This window comes from Hakea prostrata, chromosome 1 (assembly GCF_041222555.1).
Source record: "Hakea prostrata isolate BN-2017 chromosome 1, UWA_Hpros_2, whole genome shotgun sequence".
In the NCBI taxonomy this organism is placed as follows: Eukaryota; Viridiplantae; Streptophyta; class Magnoliopsida; order Proteales; family Proteaceae; genus Hakea; species Hakea prostrata.
This window is the reverse complement of record NC_142600.1, coordinates 77,104,553-77,128,874: the sequence shown is the minus strand read 5'-3', so window position 1 is coordinate 77,128,874 and position 24,322 is coordinate 77,104,553. Positions and strand designations below refer to the sequence as shown.

At 36.3% G+C, this 24,322-nt stretch overlaps 2 protein-coding genes and 2 non-coding genes across 4 annotated transcripts; 3 read left to right on the top strand and 1 right to left on the bottom strand.

The window, feature by feature from the left end:
- The first annotated feature begins 5,792 nt into the window (after positions 1 to 5,792).
- LOC149030215 (expansin-A7-like) lies at positions 5,793 to 8,105 on the top strand. Its single transcript, XM_089152463.1, has 3 exons — positions 5,793 to 5,988; positions 6,092 to 6,407; positions 7,624 to 8,105. Exons 1-3 carry the CDS (start codon positions 5,808 to 5,810, stop codon positions 7,934 to 7,936), a joined length of 810 nt encoding a protein of 269 aa, XP_089008589.1. The 5' UTR covers positions 5,793 to 5,807; the 3' UTR covers positions 7,937 to 8,105.
- A 2,468-nt stretch (positions 8,106 to 10,573) lies between these two features.
- Positions 10,574 to 11,796, top strand: LOC149030214 (uncharacterized). Its single transcript, XM_089152450.1, has one exon. It carries the CDS (start codon positions 10,692 to 10,694, stop codon positions 11,688 to 11,690), a length of 999 nt encoding a protein of 332 aa, XP_089008576.1. The 5' UTR covers positions 10,574 to 10,691; the 3' UTR covers positions 11,691 to 11,796.
- Positions 11,797 to 16,608: 4,812 nt separating this feature from the next.
- Positions 16,609 to 16,681, bottom strand: TRNAA-AGC (transfer RNA alanine (anticodon AGC)). The gene has a single exon. It is a non-coding gene; the product is annotated as a tRNA-Ala (tRNA).
- A 1,709-nt stretch (positions 16,682 to 18,390) lies between these two features.
- Positions 18,391 to 18,463, top strand: TRNAA-AGC (transfer RNA alanine (anticodon AGC)). Its single transcript has one exon. It is a non-coding gene; the product is annotated as a tRNA-Ala (tRNA).
- Positions 18,464 to 24,322: the final 5,859 nt, after the last annotated feature.

Genomic DNA, 24,322 nt, shown 5'->3' with positions numbered 1-24,322 from the left:
GGTGGTATCTGAGTTTCATCCGGGCCAGCTTATGCTCACTTGATTACATCCTCAAGAGGATGTTTGTCATCCGCAAGGGTCGAACCCATGCATCTGCAAGGGTCGAACCCATGACCTCTCCACTGAGAAGTATGGATCTTACCACTCTATCAACCCTGCATTGACTGAAAACTGGGAATTTTATCTTGTGTGAGCCTGTGAGGTCAAACGAGATACGATCAGCAAGACCTATCAATATTTCAAGTAACGTATCAATCAGGTGATTTTAAGAAACATAGCATTTCATATTGAATAGCGGGGCGTTAGGTCGCCGCCACTACATCCCCTTTTTTATTTACCCCAAAAAAAAAATCTATTGAGTATTGAATCATATTGGTCAATGTAACATCAATATGTATTGTATCAGTTGTATTCAATATAGATAAGTAACGATTGGTACCGATTGTAGCTTTACATCTTGAGCGCAACGAGTAAGCATTGAATCTTAAATAGGGACAAGGCCAATAGTATTCCTTTAAGGACCCAACCCTACTGCCATACAATAGGGGTCCCACCTCATATAATATTGTAAGTTGGGATCCTTTACTCGAGGTAGAGGATTGGGAGGATCTTGTAGGCTGGTGCGTGTTTGACATGGTGGTGCATGGACTTCATAAAATCTCAACCGCATAAAAAAGTTTGTGGAGATTATACTAACTTTAAGTACAATAAACCAGTTTTACCTTCATCTCAACCAAACCATTCTTTTATGCATTCTTTTATGCAGTTAAGATTTAATGGAGACCGCGTGGTAGCTATCCAATTCTAGGCACCACCACGTTAGAATGGACGAGACTAGCAAGATTCAGAGGATTGTACTCTCTTTATACCTCTTCACCATATGTTCAGGAATGGGTCTCGCATCCAAACATGTGGTGGAGCGGGATGTTGAGAAAAACGTACAAGCCACACTACAACATTACCTTGAAAGGAAGATGATCCGGATTTTCATGGAAATGTGTTTTTAGAACAAGATAAAAGGAGAGAAAACTGAGATCATCCGTGGATGAAGTAAGGATTGGCTACCCCATGAACAGTGTTGGAAAACAATCGGAGCAAAACTTGGAACACTAAAATAAATAAATAAATAACACGTAAATGTATTGAATATAAATACAGATGGGCAATGGCGGAGCCACATAGGGACAGGACCATGGCCCCCAGATTTTTGAAAATTTAAAAGTGTCTACATATTTTCCTAATTTTTCTCACTTTGTGTGAAATACCATTATTTAGCCTCAAAAAAAATAAAAATAAAAATTTAAGATATAGATTATGGGTACAAATGTCATTCTTAATCATAATCAAATGGTTATCATTAAACTCCTAGTTTTAAGGAATAAAGAATTACATTCTAATTAAAAACTAACTCACGATCCATGAATTTCTCCCTATATTTTCTCACATATTTTCATTCATATTTATTCTCTAATGAATCTCCTCTTTAATTCCTATTTCTTCTCTCTTTTTTTTCTCACAGAATATTGGAATAATTAACAAACATTGGGATTTTTCGAAATTTTCTTCAGAATTATCAGTATTCACTCTCTCTTCTCAAATTATTCCTCTCTCTCTCACATTCACGATTTTTCTAGTATTCATTTCATAAAGTATAATTTTATTTTTTTATTTAGTTGTTTTTTCTTTCTCCTAAAATTTGATTCTACTAATAGCAATTTCAATCTCGTTAGAATTCAGCGATCTTGCTTAGAATTTCAGCTTTATTTACCTAAATTTTTAATGTAAGACCTACACGTCAAAATATAATAAAATTTTATGAGATGGGACCCACGATGGGTCCCGCATTAGCTCAGGTATATTTGGCCCCTCTAATGTTCAATCCTGGCTTCACCCATACAAATAGGATCAGTTCAATCTGGTATTCTATATATGACACGATTAGGGAGAAAAATCTCAGGCTCTTAGTGGATAAAGTCTTCGGAGTAAAGAGCTACCATTCCCCAATGTAGGAAAACGATCCAAGAAGAATGTCCCAGAAAATGTTTCTTTAAAGAACAAAATATACATACACCACGTCACCACCTGGGATGGTATGTAATTACGCTTGTATCCCTTGAATTTTATTTTATTACAAGAGTCTTTTATGCCTAATATTTTTTTAGTGTTGGAAGATATATTTACTTTTATTGAATCTTAATGCAAGCTAAAAGATAAATAGATAATAAAATAAAATAAACGGTCAATTTTCTCTCACTCGTACTTTTTTTTTTGTACAAAGATGGGATACTACATATGCCGCCGATAGGAGTTGAACCCATGACCTCTCCACTGAGAAGCAGGTTTTATTTTTGGCAATGAGGTTCATCCGGGCCACTTGCGTGCACCACGACTACATCCTCAAGGCGCTTTTTATATAATTAATATAGGCGAGGCTTTGCCCCTGGCCCCGAGGGGATTCGAACTCTAACCTCCTACGTGGAAGCGTTGGGCTTTGCCAACTGAGCCACCCCTCGGGGTTGAAGCAGGTTCCTAACCATCCTACTATCATGGTTCACTGTGTTGGTGTATATCGCCGACACAAGGCGATATATCGTCGTGTCGCCCCCAACGACACGACTCCCCCCAGCGACACGATATTTACCATATGTTGGCGATATATCGCCCTGTGTCGGCGTATATCGCTACATCTTGAATATATAACAACCTTTCGTTTGTTTTTCGTCGATTTTTCGTTCACTTTTTGCCAAAGTGACATAGGGCCTCTAAAAGCTCCGGGGCGCTACCCCCACACCCCCGCCTGCTCACCGGGGAGCGGGACCCCGTGTCCGTCAGCAACAATATGTGAAGCATGAGCCATACTCAACATAATTGTATAATGAATTGTAAAGTTTAATACATCTCTTTACTAATTGTGTATTTGTGTTCTCTTTGCATATTTACATTAGTTTATATGAATTTTCCAAACTTCCAGTTTTGCCCGCATATAGCCGGACATGTGCCAATTATAAACCTTAGGTTAGGTGATGTTTTAAGTCAAAATAACACTCCCAATGTGTTTATTGACCTCAAATTAGGTTACATGTCAAATTTCAAGTTAAAATGGCCTGAAATACCCTTTGAAACAGGGGTTCGATTTTTCATCGAACACGTACCAAAAATCGGTCGACTTTTGGCGACATGTCGCCTAAGTCGCCTTATCGCCAGGGGTCCAACACAGCGACATGGAGCGACATGTCGGACCTTGGCTATAATCTCTATTTCTTGTATTAATTTTAATTACAGTTTTATAAAATTTTCATTATTATTCCAATAATTGGTATTAGAGCTTTATTGTACAATTCTAAGATATCACTTCTAATTGGATTACGGATTTTCAACTAGGCTAGTAAAATCAAAGATTAGAATAGAAAAGATGAATTATAGAAAAACGTGCACCCTTTATACCAAGATGAAAGATCCTATTAAGTCTTCCCTCTTTATTCATTTACATATTAAATGTTCTTTTTCATTTTCATTAATAATCATTTTTTTTTCCTTTATTTACTTCTTCCTAAAGAAGCATTTAGGACTTGTTACATTAAGATACTCTTGCTAAAATCACCACGAGGAGGACCAAACTAATTTTTTCATTTACAAGTTATACGTCTTTAGAAAGAATAATTTCAGTTTCAACGAAGACTGCAATCTGCTCAAAGTTATAGAAATTTTATTATGTATTCTGAGTAAAAGGAAACTTAATACTTGGCTTCAAAAGAATTATATAATTTGAAAAAAAAAGTTTCAGGATCAGAATTGAAACAAACAATTAATATAAATTAATTATTATAAATAATAAAGAAAAAAACATTACTCTTCTAGCATGTCTAATTCATGCCTTCTATTCTGTTCATTTTTTAAAATTCTTGAATTGCCATATGTTTTTTCAAAAAAAAAAAAAAAAAAGAACTACTATTGAAAACCAAAACCTTGGCTCTTTAGTTCCCAAATCAAGATGTAAGAACAAAATCAACAAAAGATTCCATTGTAAAGCCAATTGATGTGAATCGAGAAGTCAAATGTTGATCTTATTACTTTGGTCAAATCGGAAATTCTTCTTATCACCCTCTGTCTTAAAATTGCTTGAGTGTTGCACAATTAACCTCGACTGAAATTTCAATCTCGATCGTCTATTTTCAAAAAGTTTATTATCATACTTTTCAGAAACGGACAGTCGAAATCGAAATCGAGGTTGAGATAGAGATCTCGACCGATCACAACACAATGCTGCGCAATCTAAAATCGAGCTCCCTCTGTCTCTTCCTTTTTATTTCCCTCCTCTTTTTCTTTCTCTTTTGTGCGAGCTTAGTTTCAGCTAGAGGCGGCTTCTTCTTTGTTTTTGTTTTGTTTTTTTAAAGTTTTAAGTAGTTCTTCATTTGTGCGTGAAGAATTTTTAGACCGGTGGATCAAATGAGATTGATTGCAACGTAATGCGGATGACAAAGCACACCCCTTGAGAATGTAATCAAGGTGCACACAAGCTGGCCTGCATGAACCTCAGATACCAAATTTTTGAAAGGAAAGATATGGGTTTGTATTATGATTTTTTTATTTTATTTCTTAAAGGGTACAATGATATTTTCCACTCTAATACTAACCATTCTAACCGAAAGGGGATGGATGCTTTTAAAACTTAAAAATGAGGTAGTGTCAATTCATCAGGGTCTCACTTTTGTGGTGTTAAAGAACAATTTTTTACATTTATTAACTTCCATGTCTTCTTTGATTTTGTACTCGGCGTTGATGAAAATTGCCCCATCATTAATTTTGCTTGGGTCATGTGCATGACTGTCAAATCAAAATTTCGGACTGTCATATCTGAAATTTCGATTGAAATTGAATCTTGACCGTTGAATTCTAATGATCGAAATTTCGATCTCATAGCTGGCTTGACGGTTCTACACATTAAATGCGCAGGACACAAGCAAAGTCCCCTCATCATAGGTCCATTTGGGCTCTATTGATTTATGAGGTTTTGCTGAAAGATTTGTAGCTGTTTACTTTGGACTTCATAGGTGATATTGATGTTTGGTCGACATAGCCACACCATGTCTTAAACAAAGATGGCTCCTGCCTTTCCTCTGTTTGCATCATCGTCGCACTGTAAGCTAGAACCATAGTCAATTTTTTTTGGAAACTGGAGAATGGGGATGGATGTTTTACATAATAAGAATGACTACGTCCCTAACTCCAAGGAAATTCAAACTTTGATCTCTCACTTAGATTCGCTAACTTTTTACCAACTGAGCCACCTTCAAGTTTATGCCTATTGTCAATTAGTGCCGAAAACTGTATAAAAGCCGAGCAGACGATAATAATGTAAATTTTTCTAATACTAATAATAGTGTAATAATATACGCCCAAGCTTAATCTGATTGGTCGGCGCTGCCAAATCAGGAGATATTATTGTATGAATACATGGAACCTATATAACCGTCCATTGTACTGGTAGGCACGTCTATTACTATTTAAGCTTCACAAGACCTCAAGAACTGCATGTCCATTATCCTTAATAGACCCTTCTCCTTAAACCTCATCAAACAGCCAACCATCACTGCTTCAATGGTCACGATTGGTATATTCAGGTTGTAAAAGAATAAAGGCTCGTTTAGTATAATACACATCAGATACACAACATAATTTCTCCCTAGTTGACCCAGTTCGTGAGGGTCACGAAAAGGTAATGCCTACCCATGTATATGGTTGTTCTTATATAGAGAGTCAAATTGAAAACTGTGTTCATCTCCAAAGCCTGCAAGCAAGCTTCAACCATGGCTGCTGCTTCTTCATCTCCATTACTAACCATTGGCTTCTTTCTTTTGCCATGCTTGTGTATAACGTTGATGAACATTCCAACCATTGCAGCAGCATATAGTAGTGGTTACAGTGGAACTCCATGGCAATTGGCTCATGCCACATTCTATGGTGATGAAACAGCTTCAGAGACAATGGGTTTGTGACTGATCATCATCCACTTCTGTATTATTTTGATTTAAGTATATATGTAAATCGATTGTCTCTTATGTAATCTTCTTCTTTCAATCTTTGTTTGCAGGGGGAGCTTGTGGATATGGAAACTTGTATAATAGTGGTTATGGAACTGAAACAGCAGCTTTGAGTTCTACATTGTTTCAGAATGGATTAGGGTGTGGTGGTTGTTATCAGATAAAATGTGTTCAATCACCTCACTGTTTGAAAGGTGTTGTCTTCACAACCGTCACTGCCACCAACCTTTGCCCTCCTAATTGGTCTGAGAACTCCAATGCTGGTGGCTGGTGCAACCCTCCAAGGACACATTTTGATATGTCTAAACCTGCATTCATGCAAATAGCAGATTGGCACGCTGGCATTATCCCAGTTGCCTACCGCCGGTATGTATCATTAGTCCTTTACTGAGATCTATGAGTTTACGCGGCAGACTTGAATGTTGCGTATTAAATGTGCAGCACCTGCTGCCAATGGTTGAAATCAAAATCTCGACCTTAGGTAGCACAGTGCTGCACATTTAATGCACAACACTGAAGTTGAACCCTGAGTTTACAGGTATAGTTACACATGGGTTATCCATACTCTTTTAAGAGTTTGGGTTGAGCCCCTAAGTAGTACTTTGTGAGTGAGATCCTTGCCATCCCAAAAGTGTCAATTCAGAATCAAACCGTTGAAACCGAACTGAACCGGCCCGTTAAGACTTGAATTGGACCAACTTGAGGCTAATAGGACAGGGTATAAGTTGGGAATTGAGAAACTAATCAGTTTTTGGGCTGGTTTGGTCCAAACCAATTAACAATCCCTTAGCCCAATTTGAATGAACCAAACCACTGAAAAAATCCAGTATGTTATAGCTTTTTTATGTTTCTATATGTGATATATCACATATTTTAAAATCTTAGGACAAATTACATACGTGTTTGTAATCAATTACATCTACTATCTTGGGGTGAGGGGGGGGAAATCAATTACAAATGCCCCATTTATTGCTTTAGCAAAGACGTCTATTTTAGTTTTCAATTCTTAATAGTAAGGGGCATCTGTAATTGATTTTCCCCCAGAGATAGTAGATATAATTGACTTCAAATACAAAGGGTCTGCATGTGATTTGTCCAAAATCTTATGATAGAATTGTAAAACAGGTTAAAGAAGCTGGTTTATTTGTGTCGTAAGCCCACGAGACAAGACCCAAAAGTTCAAATATAATTTTTTATTTAAAACGATTTGATAATAGAGTGGTAATAATCTCAAAAGTGACCTAACATGAAACCAGACCATTAGCCCAATCTGAACCCAAACTACACCAATGCAAAACCAAGTCAAAACCAAAAGTTTGCTAATGGTTAATGTTTGGATTTGGTGCTTTCATCCCAAACATAAAGTTGACAACACTACCTCATTCGTTCTCACACGGATCACGAGTGTCGAGACACTATGGGATCGATGTAGCATTGGTTATCTGTAAGGGAGAGAATATTTTATCTAACATGGTATCAAAGCCTAAGATTTCTACTTCGTTCTCTTGCCCATACATGAGATATAGAGTTTCTCCTTGATATCTGTAACTAATTGCATTGCTTGGTTGGTTGGTTGGTGCAGAGTGCCTTGCATGAGGAAAGGAGGAATTAGATTTCAGTTTCAAGGAAATGGGTACTGGTTGTTGGTGTATGCAATGAATGCAGGAGGAGCAGGAGATATAGCAGCAATGTGGGTGAAAGGAACACGCACAAGGTGGATAAGCATGAGCCATAACTGGGGAGCATCATACCAAGCGTTTGCATCTCTAGGTGGACAAGCTCTTTCTTTCAAGGTTGTCTCTCGCAGCTCACGGCAGGTTCTCATTGCTTTAAACGTTGCTCCTAGCAATTGGAACACTGGAATGACATACGAAGCTAAAGTGAATTTCCGTTGATATATATGTATACATCAAAAGAATAATCAGTTATTCAAAGAAAAAAGAATTATCCATTATTTACCGAAAAAAGAGAAGAATTATCCTTTGCCCCTCTTTCTTCTTCTTTGTTTTGGAAAGGGAAAACCTGAGAATTTTCTTGACAGTCTTGTATTATGAAACTTATTAATTATGTGCAACATTCATTTTAACTGACCTCACTAATTTGTAATTGAACTAGGAGTTTGGATTAGGGTAGAGATTTGTATGTGTTCTTTTCATATTTTTTTCACTATGTTTTTTTCATACCTTTCCACTACATATTAGGAAGGAGGTCCAACTCTAAATTCTAACAAAATATATCAGAGGTGAGACCTCCAGTAAGTCTCTCGTGAGCTCCTCTCATAATGTACGATAGAAAAATGTGAACAAAGCATAGACCTTTACGTAAGGGTGTCAATCGGTATGAGTTCTGTAATTTGGTACAGTTTCGGTTCGGTACGGTTTCGGTATTTGCAAAAATGGTTCGGTATTAAATCTGTGCAGGAAAATGGTTTAAACACGGTATCTAGTGCGGTACAATTTTAGTACGAACAAACCCATGACACTTTTGTTATTAGTTCATTAAGATCCTAATAAAATTGCGATCAAACAATCGATATAATATGATATTAACAGAGACAAAACAAGTAAATCTAAGAAGATGAGTGAAGGACAAAATGAAAAACTGAAAAAGGGAATTAGGAAGAGGGTAAAGGTAAAATGTTTTAATTGTAAAATTACATTTATATTCCTTAATTTAGTATAGTACCAATTCGGTACGGTTTCGGTACATACCGACGGTATAAGTACTCAAAACCGGAACCTTACCAAATAAATTCAGTTTCAATATGTATCGTACAGAATTTTGAACAGTGTGATACGGTACAGTTTTGACAGTGCGATTCGGTACAGTTAAACGGTTTTGATATGCAATTGACATTCTCACCTTTACCTTGACTGACCAGTATAGAATTAGGATTCACCAAATAGAGCCTCCATTGACCATATGACCATATGAGATTAACCTTAGGCACGCTTGAGATGGGACCCACTGGTATCCAAACCTAAAAGATGTCTACATTGAATAGGCTTCTAGTGTTACTTAGGGAGGTCAAAGATTTGTATTAGTTTTTAATTAAAACAGGAAAAAGAAGAAGACAAATAGTACATTGGAGGAGCATGTTGACATGAGACCCACAAAGGTTGTTGAGTGGGGAACATGTCATGAAATTGTATGAGCACACCAGAATGAATGAGGAAAACGGCTTCATTCATTACCATTTCTCCTGAATCCTAAGCACGCCAGCTTTATCTCTTATTTTTTAAAAGGCAGAAAGTCATCATCCCCCACCACGCTCCAACCTTCAAATCATTTCCCTTCCAACGCTACAATCTCAAACCCAACTCATTTTCATCTATTTAAACACCACAATGTCAATTCCTTACAAAAGACAGACTGGTCATGAGCCCAAAAGCCACAGGAAGAGTCAATGCTCCAACATGTGTATAATGAAAGATGGCATCTTTTATCACAAAAAAAAGAAAAAGAAAAATGTCACAGTGGATTTGGATTGAAATTGATCACGATGATCTTAGGTTAAGAATTCAAATCTTCTTAGGGCCAAGGACACAGCTCTTGGGATATACTCAACGTGCACGTAAGCTGGACCGGACAAACCTCAGTCTGAAAAGAAGTTGTCCTATGTATAAATATGAACACATATATATAATGCATACAAATACAAAAGAAGCATTTGACTGAAGGGAGAGATGCTATAGGATTTGATAAGTGGATAACTTAGATAATGTCTTCTTACATAAATTGCAATAATTTTGTTTGCCTTGGCGAACGTTATTTTTATTTGGATTGTGCATGTTAATATACCTAACTTGATTCCCACTAACTCAATATTGATGACCATGCATATTTGGTACAGATCATTTTGATCTTGACAGTTCAATTTGGAACCTTAATCTATGGTAAAGACCACCATACAAGACTCGATTGGCTTGACCCAACCCAAGGTGGTCCTTAATTGACTGATTTTGCATTTTCTTTTCCCTTTTTCGTGTCCTCCGGGTATGAGAGAAAAGAAAAAAGCAACAAGATAAGTCAAAGAAAAGTCAAGACTAAAATTAGGGTTCAACTTCAGTTTCACGCAATATTGTGCTGCCAACTGATGGGATTCAATCTCAATCGTTGGCAAGAGATGTTGTGCATTAAATGCGCAGCATTCAGGTCACACCTCTAAAATTAGGACCAACCCTACAATTCCTAACCCTAATCAATCCTTAAGGTTTGGCCGATCAAACTTGCCCTAATTTTGCTTTTTGTAGTTAGGAACGTGTGTGGTAATCTGTTTGATTGGTAGCATTAAAAAGACACCACAGCTCAAACCATTTTCCACGTCAAAATGGGTTCAGCCATTGAGCTAAAAGCCCAAACTTGCACTCGTCTTTTTCTCCTAAAAAAAAAAAACATATTAAACTATTCCTATTCTTAATTCTTTCCCTTCTAACTTGGTCATCATATCATACAGTATTGGTAACAACATCACAAGTTCACAACTTTCCTTTCTCTTCTTTTCTCCATTACTGCTAGTAAGGTTGCCTAAACACCTTCTTCTCTGATCTATAGAACTTATCTAGAAGCAATATTCAAATATGTTCAAGTATTACTAGAACCTTCCTGCAGTTACAGTTTCCAGCAAGAAACCCACCTTGATTCCTGCTAATGTATTTGTCAAAGAATAGAAGAAACAGAACCAATACTATAGTACTAACCAACTCCTTCAAGACCAAGCTCTCTGTTCCTTCCATGGGCTCTCTCTTCTCTTTCACTTTACAAGTAAACTTAGTGGTTTTTCTCTTCTGGAATGTAGTAGATGGTCAAGGATCTGATGCTGCACAACTTCTTGATCATGTTGTTAGAGACCATGCTTTCCTCTCTTACACCAGACATACCAAGACAGGTTCTTTATACCTGGTACACCTGCCGGAAAATTTTTCCGACATAGAAGCTGATACTGTGAGGTTCAGGTGCGGCAGTCTTCGAAGGTATGGAGCACGGATTAAAGAATTTAATATAGCAACTGGTGTTACAGTTCGTCCATGTATGGAGAGGGTTGTACTTGTTCGACAAAACTTAGGAGCTAATTGGTCTTCAATTTACTATAACAGTTTCAATTTTTCTGGGTATCAACTTGTTTCACCAGTACTGGGCCTTCTGGCTTACAATGCTGCTGGTCTAAACTCTAATAATCGGAGTGAAATGTCGATCTTCGCCGGCGGCAAGAGGCCTATTATGATTGATTTCAATAGAGATGGAAGGGTAAAGCTGGATCCAGGTGTGGATCCTCTGTGTGCTAGTTTTTATTCAGATGGAACTGTGTCTCTGTCAGAACAGGTTTCATCAAATGTTTGTATTACAACAAGGGATGGGCATTTTGCTCTTGTGATAGCACCAACAATGCCCAAGACAAAGGGGAGAGTAAGTAGATGGAAGGTTTTGGTTGGGAGTATAATTGGAGGTGCATTGGGTGTGTTTCTTTTGTTTTTGCTTCTAATTGCTTTGGTTGTTAAGGTGAAGAAAAGGTCTAGAATTGCAGAGATGGAGAGGAGAGCTTATGAAGAGGAAGCTCTGCAGATGTCAATGGTTGGACATGTGAGGGCGCCTACAGCAACTGTTACTCGAACCCTTCCAACACTAGAAACTGGGTTTGCTCCTCCATGATTGTTGCTTCTCTGTAAGTTCATCTTTGAGAGAGAAGAGAGAATCTTCAAATGCTCAATGAAACAATGAAGATTATACCGTTCTTTGTTGCAATTCTTTCATTTATTTTTCTGGTTAATTAAAAGAAAATTTCTTATTAAATTAAGGAAATAAAGCATCTTCAGTCTATCTTTGTTAATTTCATGTGAAATGTGAACAATGCATCCTCTGTTCTCGAAAGTTTTTTATTTTTTTATTTTTCCTGCACAAACCAAACAGAATGAGGTAGCCATGAGTTTTAGAAACTTTTCTCCTAAGGGTTCATATGATGGGCCAAGCATGCTTTGTCTTGAAAGGCAAGTTTAATGGAGCTCATCTGTTGAATCATTTTCCAGTCTTTTTATAATTTTAATAGAAAGAGGTGAGGTAGGAGAAGGAGACTGGTCTATGTAAAAAAAAAAAAAAAAGACATCATCCACAACAAAATGATCATAGATTTGCATGCTTTGGAAAGATCAAATTATATTGTTTGAGGTGATTTGAGTTTTGCTTCACTAAATTTATCTCTTATTCAACCATGATCTTTAGAAATCAATTCACTAATGTAGGAGACAATGAAATTAACCCCCACTTTTATTTGTGTGGAAACCTTCAGTACTGGGTTCATCCTTTGATACCAATCCACTAATGTAAGAGACAATGAAATCAACCGCTACTTCTATTAGTGCAGAAACCTTCGATACTGGGTTCATCCTTGGAAATCAATCCACTGATGCAAGAGACAGATTGTAACTTGCCCTCACGATTGGAAACTCCAAAACCCAACTTAATCGTTAGAAACCAGCATCTTGATTGATTTACTTTATTATTTAACAAATCTGGTACTAATTCGTAGATATTTAATGATGTAGAAGAGTATAAAAGTATGGTCATGAGTTCTTTCTAGTGAGGCTTGCAGATCTGGGTTTCTTGTCTGCGTGAAACTGTGAAAGTGAAGACATGTAGGGTTCACCTTCATAATCTGTTCTCAAGATTGTGTTTCCACTTACTATATAATCAGTTTGGAAACTCAGTGTTTATACAAAACCGATTTAGAGGTGCTAAACCCAAAACGCTAATTCCTGTACTGAACCATTAAAACCAGCCCGAATCGACCCATTTGAGGCAAAATTTGATTGAAACTATTGTGGTTCAGTTTCATCTTCTCGTTGAGAGGGGTTTTTTTTTTTGGTAAACATTCTCGTTGAGATTGGTGTTTGGCTTCAAATTGATTTACACTAAACCTATTTGCCAAATGAGTAGACCACAATCAGAACATTCCCCAAAAATACTACCTAATCTCTATACAAAATCAGCCTATATCCATAATTTCAAACCGAGCTAAACCCAAACCAAAACACAAAAGAATCTAGCCCAGTGTCTTGCTTCGGTTTTATTCATTGCCATGGTAGCACCATTTTTTTTTGGTAAACCACAATTCAACAGAAACAACAGGAGAAATATCTGAGATACAAAGCCTGGAAATCCAGGTAGTGGAAATAGGCCACTCAAACCTCCCCGGTGAGGAGACAACCTTCCGAACTAGAGAGTCAACTATTTTGTTAGTCTCTATTGGAGAAAAAAGAAATTTACAACCTACAAATTTTCCAGCCAAGTACTTATATCCCATAAAATATTGTCCACACAAAACAGGTGTGGAATCAAATTTTTTTTTTTGGGGTAAACAACACTTCATTCATTAAAGAAAGAAAAGTACATACATGAACAAAAGAAAAATATAGACACACGAGCATGAAAACACAAGATTCAAATCGAACAAAGGAGCGGAATGCGACCAAACTGTCATACATGCAATAGACAGGGTCCTCCAGAGTAAGGGATGGGTCAAGTCCAACAAATAGGGTCAAGCCCAGTATTCCCTTAGAAAGAAAGTTGCAACAAATACAGCACCAAATAAGCACAAGCACCCACATAGGGGGACAAAATACATGCCTCAAAGGCGGACACACAACACGCCTCCAGGAGCGGACACAAAAGTTGTTTGGTTGTCGCAATGATAACATCAAAAGTGTGGAGGAAGGTCGGACTGCCATCCGGCTCTGCCGTAGAGGCGTTCAAGCTTGCCGTAGAAGAACTTGGATCCAGATGTGGAGTTAATTTGCGGTGTGCACCAACGATCGTTGCAACCAAAGAATTTATTTGTTATTTTAAAACTGAAGAACGGAAAAAGAAGTGCTGCAACCAGGGAGAGAGATCGGCCGGAAAAACAAACAGATCGAAGCCAAACAACTACAGATCTGGGTGTCCGAGCAAAAATACGAAGACTAGAGACCGGAAGGTGGAGACCAGAGAGGCGGGAGGTGGAGACCGGAGAGGCAGAAGAGAGGAAAGAGACCTATTTGGTGCTATAGTAGAAGAATCTATCATATGTTCCAAATATAAGAAAGAGATAACTACTTTATTACTATTTTATCTCTCGTGCTTTTTAAAATTACTAATCCAACATATAATTTTATCTACAATTACTAATGCCTCCTACCATTAGGCTCTCCCCTACCATTAGGCTCCATTAGTTTACCAATGATGTGGCATTTATATATTTTTTTCAAAATTTCAAAAATAACCCCCAAGTTATCTATTTACTTATTTACCCTTTTGTCAAATTATAATACTATCTTTAATTAACTATTGAAAAAAATTAACTTTAAATTCATTTTCTTCTTTAAAAAAAAACCACCAAATAAAGGAAAGATGTGATTGAATAAAACTCAAAATAGAAACTAAAGATGAGGAAAAATCAAATTTAATTCAAAGTTGGAAATTGAAAATCACCTAATATATATTAATCATTGTGCATGTTATAAAATTTCCTATTAATTAACATCTTACTTGCTAATTTGTTTGTAAAACTTCCATGATTATGATTGTGGAAAATTTTAATTTTAATATATTATTATTATTATTATTATTATTATTATTATTATTATTATTATTATTATTATTATTATTATTATTATTATTATTATTATTATTATTATTATTATTATTATTATATAGATGCAAATTTTAAATCTAAATTGAGAGTTTCAACAACTATAAGTATGTGGTCCCACCAATCTCCGAATTAAATTGTCAAAAAATAAAATAAAAATTAATTTTAGGACAATGCTAATATTGAAAATAAACTTTACTTGAAAATCCATGTAATTTATATTTTAGTACAACAATAAGACCTTCTTCATTAACAAGTATCACACTGCAGTAGAAATCATTGTTGTTTTTTTATTTTGTGTAAATTCCAAGAATTACAATACATACATAGAGATTCATTTCTTTTCTCCCAGATCATTGCTTTTATTGTTTGAACCTTAAATTAAATTTATACTGGAAAGCGATTCGTCTTCACCACAATGCATATTTTGATAGAGTTAGAACAAATAAGCAAGATCTCAAGATGTAATTCACTCACAAACTTTTTTTATATAGGTCTTCATAATATTTTAAATGGAGACAATTGGTACTATTTCAAATCTAAAATTGAATCTGAAATATAAGATTTTAAGGATATTATTGGCATTCAATATAGTTTCTATAAATAAGGGTAATGTCATTTTTTTTATTTCTAAATTGTAATGAATGGAAAAATAGACATTATATATATTCAATGTTAACAATCACTTAGTCACTTAACACCGTTAGAAGTGAGGGGGCCAGTAGTAATTTTATAAAGAATGAGATTTGATTGTGAGGGGGGCAATAGTAATTTTATAAAGAATGAGATTTGATTAGTAACAAAGTCATGTAGACAATAGTGATTATCCGTATAAAAAAATACCAAAACCTGTTCTTTAATAGAGAACAACCCATTGCTAGTTGTGCTTTTGGGTAGAAACATCTCGAGTCAAAAGGAAAGGGTTTCACCCACGGTTCCTAAATCATCGACACAGGGAGATTTTTCGTGATGTCACTGGGGGGCGACACGAAACCCCCCAGCGACACCGATTTTACAAAAAGTCGGCGATATATCGCCGACGGTCAAGATTTTACCAAAATGTCGATTGGAGTTGCAGAGAAGAGATCTTCTCGCTTGTTTCAATCCTCAAGTCTAATCTGATCATCTCTCTTTAGGTCTCTGTGTGATTGTCTTCTGGCTTGCGATTGCAGCAAAAATGCATGCAAAGACCAACTCAGAGATTACCAGTATGGCGACATCATCTCCAACGAGGTCGCCGCCGAGGAACCGGCCTGTGTATTACGCGCAGTAGAGATTTGCATGATGGAGAGAAGACGAATGGATCTGTTCATTCAAACACCGGTGATTAGCCCCATGGGTTCACCTCCTCATTCCCACTCATCCATTGGTCGCCATTCCAGAGAGTCTTCCACAAGTCACTTCTCTGGTTTTCTCAAGCCAAGCTTCGGCAAAGTTTTATCCACTGAAGCTGGCCGTGGAGGTCATCGGAAAAGTCGAAAGCATTGGAAAGAACCCTTTGATGCAATCGAACACCATTTTAGATGTTTTATGAGATGATCAAAGTGTTCCCTTCAAAAAAAAGAGGAACCGAAGGATCAAAACATAGTTGCTGGAATCGTTAAAGCAGAACTTCTATTCTATTGATCCATCTTCAACGTTTTGTGAATCACGCATTTTGACAAAACAGCAGAGAAGGAGAACCTGAAATACCAAGTAAAAAACAGAGCCAACGACAGGAATAGGAGGCACAAAGAGGGAGAACGACAAGGGTTTTTGTCGTCGATGATCTCATGATTCTCATCTTTTCGACAACGATTTTACCAAAATGTCGGGCGACATGTCTCTAGAGTATCTGTGTCGCCACCATTCGACACGGAGTCGGTGACATGGAGCAACCTTGGTTTCACCCAATCCATGATATTCAAAGAAATCTATTCTAAAAATACATCTAAAATGTTTTGTCCTTGGAGATGCGGGGTATCGATCCCCGTACCTCTCGCATGCTAAGCGAGCGCTCTACCATCTGAGCTACATCCCCACAATGAGTTGCTTGCCTTATTATCTAAGTATAGAGCATTTTGATTGCTAAATCGAATATTTTAGTTTGTGCTCCATAATTTCAAAGATCGCACCTAAATCTCACTGTATCAACTTCAACGTTAGGATAATTTTTCTATAGTAAGAATATTTAAACACATGAATTTACTATGGTAAGAATATTTTTGGGAAGACATAAAGCATATCTTTATCCATAAAATAATGTTATTAACCAATCATTTGGTATACATGTGCACTATTGTGCACAACAGAGGATGTTTTCCCCTTTCAAATATAAGAAACAAATTAGGTAATTCAATACAGGGATGTACCTTAAATGGTGGAGCACTTGCTTAGCATACGAGAGGTTCGATGATGGATACTCCACATCTTCAACCTCTTTTTTACCATTTGCATAAAAGGGTTAGACATTTTAGGGCAATTTTTTTTTTATTAGTATCATTTCCTTAAAATCTGGTTCATTATCAATGCACCTGGTGCAATGTTTTTGTGTAGACCTATCAAAAAAAACATTGATCTCGAATAGAAGAGTTCTAAGAGTTTTTTATATGGTCTAATAGAGAATAAATTACTACTTAGAAACTGTATTCTAGGCTGATTTGATAGAGAGCAGTCCATTATTAATTTTTCTTAGAACGGTTCTTTCAATCCATGATATCCAAACAAACCGATATATTATTTCTTGAAAATCATTATCATCAATATTATCTCCATTGGATGATGCCCAAGATCCATGAAGGTTAACATTTTCTTTTAAGGATAAGGATATAATTATGTCTTTTCAGAATTATGTTTGGACTTGTTCTATAATTCCCACATTTGGTAAACCGATATAGCATTTGGCAAGCTTATAATGCTATGCTTTTCAGGAATGAACAACCTCAACTCATACGGGTTCTAAAATATATAAATTTATGGTGCCATGACCTCCAGCTAAAACCACCTGGGTAGCATGATGATGTTAATTTAGGCACCATGCCAAACCACGACAACTTTGACCCTGTGCACATTCTTCAAACAATTCCTCTCCCTGATCTTACAATGTTCTTTTGTGAAGGTGTTGTGAATCAGATGAATAAGTAGATCGGATTGTGCTGGGGAATAACATATAAGGGGCAAGTCATATACTGCTGGAGTTGAACTATCTATGGCGATTGTCAAAGTGGCTGAAGAATGGGATAAAGAGGGCTCAACAGTATGATATTTCTATCGATTCAATCTAGACAAACTAGGATCAAATTATGGATTTCTTACCAATTCCTCTCATGCAAACCATAACCGGTGGAACTATTTTCAGACCTTTTGTTTTTAGAACCCAAATTTGGTATGATATCTATTGACAAGTCCACACCAAAACAATAATAAAAATTCATTTACATTGTAATTTTTGTTTCTTCTTGTATTAATCAAATAATAATAATAATAATAATAAATAAAAATATTGTTACCATAATCAATTCATGTGTGTGAATATTCTGGTTATAGGAAAGTTATTCCAACATAGTAATCGAGGTGCGCACAAGTTGGCCTAGATGAACCTCAGATACCAAAGTTTTTTCATTGTAAAAGCTGCTCATATAGTGAGGTTCAGGTGCAGCAATCTTGGAAGTTATAGGGCACATAGCAAAGAATTCCATTTAGGAGCAAAAATTGGCTAATTTTAACAAAACAGCCTAAACAAAGCATATTGGGGATGTAGCTCAGATGGTAGAGCGCTCGCTTAGCATGTGAGAGGTACGGGGATCGATACCCCGCATCTCCATCTCTTTTATTTTATTTTTGATTGAATAACATTTTTTTTTTTTTGGGTAGAACATTTCTTTTCTATTCTAGTTACCGTTTTCCTTTTGTTTTCGTTTTTTCCTATCTTGACGACTTGACCTATATACCAAACATGGTCCTAGTCTCTTTCGAAGGACTCCTATGACAGCCAGTATTGAACCCATGGTTCACTGTGTCGGCGATATGTCGCCATGTCGCTGGGGGGCGACACGATAGTTACCATATGTCGGCGATATATCGCCGACAAGTCGATATATAGTCGAAAAATCGGCGATATATCGCCGACAAGTCGATATATCGTCGAAAAATCGGCGATATATCGCCGACAAGTCGATATATCGTCGAAAAATCGGTGATATATCGCTACATCTTGAATATATTACATCATTTCGTTTGTTTTTCCCTGATTTTTTGTTCATTTTTTGCCAAAGTGACATAGGGCCTCTAAAATCTCCGGGGCGGCCCCCGGACCCCCGCTCGCTCACCGGGGAGCAGGACCCCGTGTCCGTTGGCAACAATATGTGAAGCATGAGCCCTACTCAACATAATTGTATAATGAATTGTAAACTTTAGTACATCTCTTTACTAATTGTGTATTTATGTTCTCTTTGCATATTTACATTAGTTTATATGAATTTTCCAAACTTCCAGTTTTGCCCGCATATAGCCGGACATGTGCCAATTATAAAATTTAGATTAGGTGATGTTTTAGGTCAAAATAACACTCCCAATGTGTTTATTGACCTCAAATTAGGTTACATGTCAAATTTCATGTTAAAATGACCTGAAATACCTTTCGAAACAGGGGTTCGACGCCCAAGTCGCTGTGTCGCTAGGGTCCGACGACACGGCGACTTGGAGCGACATGTCGGACCTTGATTGAACCCCAAGAATGGGGTTTAATTCTGATTTTGGTCTTCTCATTTGGGCCAATAGGTCGTAAACCAATCTTAAACCAAACACCACTCTTAATGAGAGGAGAACTGAACCGCAATGGATTCATTCAAAATTGATCTTAAATGGGTTGATTTAGGCTGGCTTTACTGGTTCACTTTAGAGTTAGGGTTTGGCAACTTTTAAATTGGTTCCGTATAAGCATTGAGCTTCCAAACTGGTTTATCGCATGTGGAAACACACTCAAGGTGAAACCTACATGACTTCACTTTTACGCAGACAAGAAACCCAGCTCTGCATGCCTCATCCGGAGGAACTCATGAGTCATGATCAGAGTTTGATGCTCTTCTACATGAATCAATAAATAAGTATAAAACAGTACCAGCTTATAAAATAATTCAATCAAAATGCTGGTTTCTAACCATTAACGGCATTAAGTAGTTGGGTTTGAAGTTTCAACTTGTAATTAGGGCATGATGAGTCAGTTAGTCTCTTGCATTAGTGGATTGATTTGGAAGGACAAACCTAATGTCGAATCTGCACAGATAGTCTCTGGGTAATTTCGCTCTGTCTCTTACATCAGTGGATTGATTTCGAAGGATCATGGTCAAATAAGAAGATAAAGCATGTAAATCTATGATGATTCCAGGGAAATTCTTAGAACCATCTCTTGAGTTATCTAATTTATCAATCAAACGCCTATCATATCATACTACTATATAAAAGTAGAACTTGAAATAGTTATAGTATGTTTTTTCAGTGAAGCAAAATACTCCTCTTGAAAGCTGCTAACCTTACCCACAAACTAAAACACTCTTTCCATGTGTAGACCCCACTTAAAACCTTAAAAGGCACACCTACACATAGACTTGTAAATGGATAGTCGAAATCCACCTTCGAATTTGCATTCGTATTTGTTTAACGGTGTCCGTATCCAAAAAAAATTTTATAAAAATATATATGTATTCGTCCATTAAGTAACATGATTCGATTCGGATAATTGCTTATCGGTCAAATAATTCGAATAAAAACTTATTCGGATAAAGTTAAATATTCAACATTTTTTTTCTTTGAAAATAGATGCTATTTGGATTCGGAAACCAATATTCGGATTCGGAAATTGATATTCAGATAATCGAAAATAAAAAATTATTCGGTTAGAGTAAAGTATTAAACATTTTCCACAAAAAATGGCTGATAATCAGATTTGGATTCTGGTAATCGAAAATTATAAATCGAAAATAAAAAAAATTTTTTTTAAAAAAAATGACAATTACCAATCAATAATTAGATAGTTTATTAGATCGGATTATTATTGAATATCCGATAAAGTTCTGGATTCGAATTCAGATGCCTTCTCCAAATTTCTGCTGGATTCGGATTTGGATAGCGGTTTTGTTAATCAGATTTGGATCGGATTCAGATATTAGTGTATCCGAGCCAGAATCCTATCTGTTTACAGGTCTACCTACACATTGAAACTACTCATCTTGGGGCCATTCATTGATAGGGTTGCATATAATAGGGTTAGGGTTGTAGGCGCTCAAGAAGGCGAGATGCATGAGGGGACACGAGAGCTTCCCCCCCCCCCTCTCCTCCCAATTATGCTTGGAAGACCAATAGGGTTACGGGTGTGTAATCCAGGTTGGTTGGTGGCTTAGGATATGACAATCCTAACCTTTGGAGGATACCGAACCAAGAAGGCAAGATGCATGAGGAAATGTATATGGACCTTGAGTAATATGTTAAAGTTGAAGACTATGCATTGGGCTAGGTAATACCCTAATATGAGCTAGTATACATGCCAATAGTTGCGGTGAGAGAGTGTGGCCCTAATCTCAGACCATGGTTGATGAGAGACTATTATCCCTATCCCTCGGTCATGATGCTTAAGATCGGTCAGACTCCGTGAGAGGTTTGTGTGAGACTACCTAGAGGAGGCTAGTGTTGTATCTTAATGCATATATCTACCTAAATAAAGACTTGCATTGGTTAGGGTTTGAAGTTCAGAGATATTGTACATAAGGGTGTCAATTGCGTGCCGAAACCGTTTAACCGTACCGAACCGTGCCGTCTAAAATTGCACATTACCGTACCGTTCAAAATTCGGTACAGTACATACCGAAACCGAATTTCTTCGGTACGGTTCTGGTTTTAGGTACTCATACCGTCGATATGTAACGAAACCGTACCGAATTGGTACCGTACCAAATTAAGGGATATAAATTGTAATTTTACAATTATAACACTTTACCTTTACCCTATCCCTAATTCCCTATTTCAGTTTTTCGTTTCATCGTTCACTATCTTCTTAGATTTACATGTTTTGTTTCTATTAATTAGATTTACTTGCTTTATCTCTGTTAATTTCAAATTCTATTGATTGGTTGATCACAATTTCATTAGGATCTTAATGAACTAATAACAAAAGTGGCATAAGTTCATTCATATCAAAACTGTACTATACTAGATACTGTGTTTAAACGGTTTTTCCATACGAATTTAATACCGAAACTGTAACCGACCCTTTTTGTAAATACCGAAACCGTACCGTAGCGTTTAAATTCGCTACGGTACGGTTCTGGTTTTTGGTATTCAAAGTTGGTACCGTACCTATTGACACCCTTAGATGTACAACTAATGAATCAAATGGGAGTTGATTATGACTCGTGGTACGATTCGAGTGCCACTCTAGAGTACTCTTACAGCCCCGATCAACAATTATAAGACTTGCTTAATTCTGTGTTGGGCTTATAAATTAGATATAGATCCGCATATGGAAGTGTATAAGCGTTTAGAGAAGAGATTGAAACCTTGGAAAAAAAAATAAGACCATTTCTTTCTTTATCCTTCTACTTTAACTTTCTATTTTTGGGTTAGATGTTTATATGGACTTCACTTCTGCTTTGTTTGAGATCCTTTGATTATTCTTGACACATATTATTAACTTAACATTAGATTCACTTTATTGTTTCTTGCTCATGATTACATTATTATGTGAAGTGATATGTGATTTAAGGTAAAACTGATCTGTGATTGTGGATCAATCCCTCGGGTATTCGAGTGGATGGATACCGACTGGGTGAATATGACATTAAAAACCTAAACCCTACACCTTAAATCCTAAACCAAAAACCCTAAACACTAACACTAACCCCAAACCCTAAATTCCTAAATCCTAAACCCTAGACCCAAAACCTTATAACATACACCCTAACACTAAACCATGAAAACCTAAACCCTATACCGTATGACTTATAACCTAACCCCTAAACTCTATATAGAAAACCTTAAACCCTAAGCCGAAAACCCTAAAAAACCTTAGACATTGGAACCCTACACCCTTTACCTTAATCCCTAAACCCTAAAACCTGAATTTCATCTTCTTTCTTCATCTTAGAAAAAGAGCTATTCGAAAATTGAATATTGATGTAGAAGAGCATATAACTAGATCATGAGCTATTCAAAAATTAAATAGTGCGAATATAGGATTGAATGAAAACTAGTCCAATCAGAGAGATTCTAGTAGCGTTGACAACTCTGTTTTTAAGATAAAATGAGAAAAGGAGCATGAATCTTAAGATATTTTCACATATTATTTTCTCTGTACGAATTTTCAATGGAAAAACTCTTGTTCGTTGTAAGATCACATGAAGGAAAAGTCAGTAATGAATTTGGAGAGTTTGTCTCTATATGGAAACGAAAACCTTCGAGAACAAATATTGGACCGGGAAGAAAAAACGGCAAGAAGTAAAGTCTAAGTGCATATGGCACGAAAAGGAAATCCAATTTCACATTTCATATTCACTCTTTTTTTTCTACAATCAAGTTCCTATAGAAATAAAAATATCTTGATTCTAGTTGATTTAGGGCCTGTTTGGTTACATGAATCTAGAGATTTCAAATCTCTGGATTCATGAATCTGAGAATTATACCCGTTTGGTTGTAAAAATCTCTAGATTCATGAAATCTCCAGATTCACGTTTTTAGTGTAAAAAGGTGAATCTTTAGATTCATGGGTGAGGGGTGAAATCCAGAGATTTCAAAAAAGCTATACAATTGTACATTCACAAAAATCATGTCGATCAAATAAATTTTTAGGATGAATTCCCAGATTTCATTCCACAACCAAACACTAATTTTAGAAATTATAACTCCATGTTTGAGTCTATAGATTTGAAATCTCAGATATTTGAAATCTCCGGCTGTACCACGGCCCTAAAGTCAATTGATTTAAAAAAAATTCCCAGCCGCTTTTGAGTTCATTTTTCCTTCATTTATCATTTTATATTATAAGATATAAAATAATACAACTAAAGATATATTCATCATTTTGTTCAACTAATTAATGATTTTAATAGAAAAATAAGTGATTATCAATTTGACATAGTTTTGGGGTGTGTACGCTTTTCGACAATTATCTTTGGTGCAATCCAAGTTATATCAATATTCTAACAGCCCGTTAACAAAAGAGATTGAAAATGATATTTCTTTCCTTGTGACTTTATAAGAATCCCTTTTTAAGTTTTTTCCCCGAAATATCCTTCAAGATTCCATATCAACACCTATGATTAGGGCAATGGAAACTTGGCTTATCCTTGTCCTTTATTATATTTTTCGTACATATATTTCTATCTTAGCCAAAGGTGGTATTTTTTTTTGGTCAAGGCTAAAGGTGGTATGTTAAAGCAATTAAACACCAACTTCCCTAGGGGAGGTATTGGGTTCGCACCCACTCGACGGCATTAATATAAAGCTCCTCCCTGATGAAGTAAATCGTGGTGTGGCAAGCTGGTCCGGATGAACCTCAGTTAAAAAAAAAAAAAAAAAAAAATCTATGTTATCCGACAAAATCTCCCTCATCTCTCTTTCTCTAAAGACGTAAATTCTCCTCTATGCCCTCAAACGGGCTAAATTCCATCCAAAAGTATTGTGGCTATAAAGG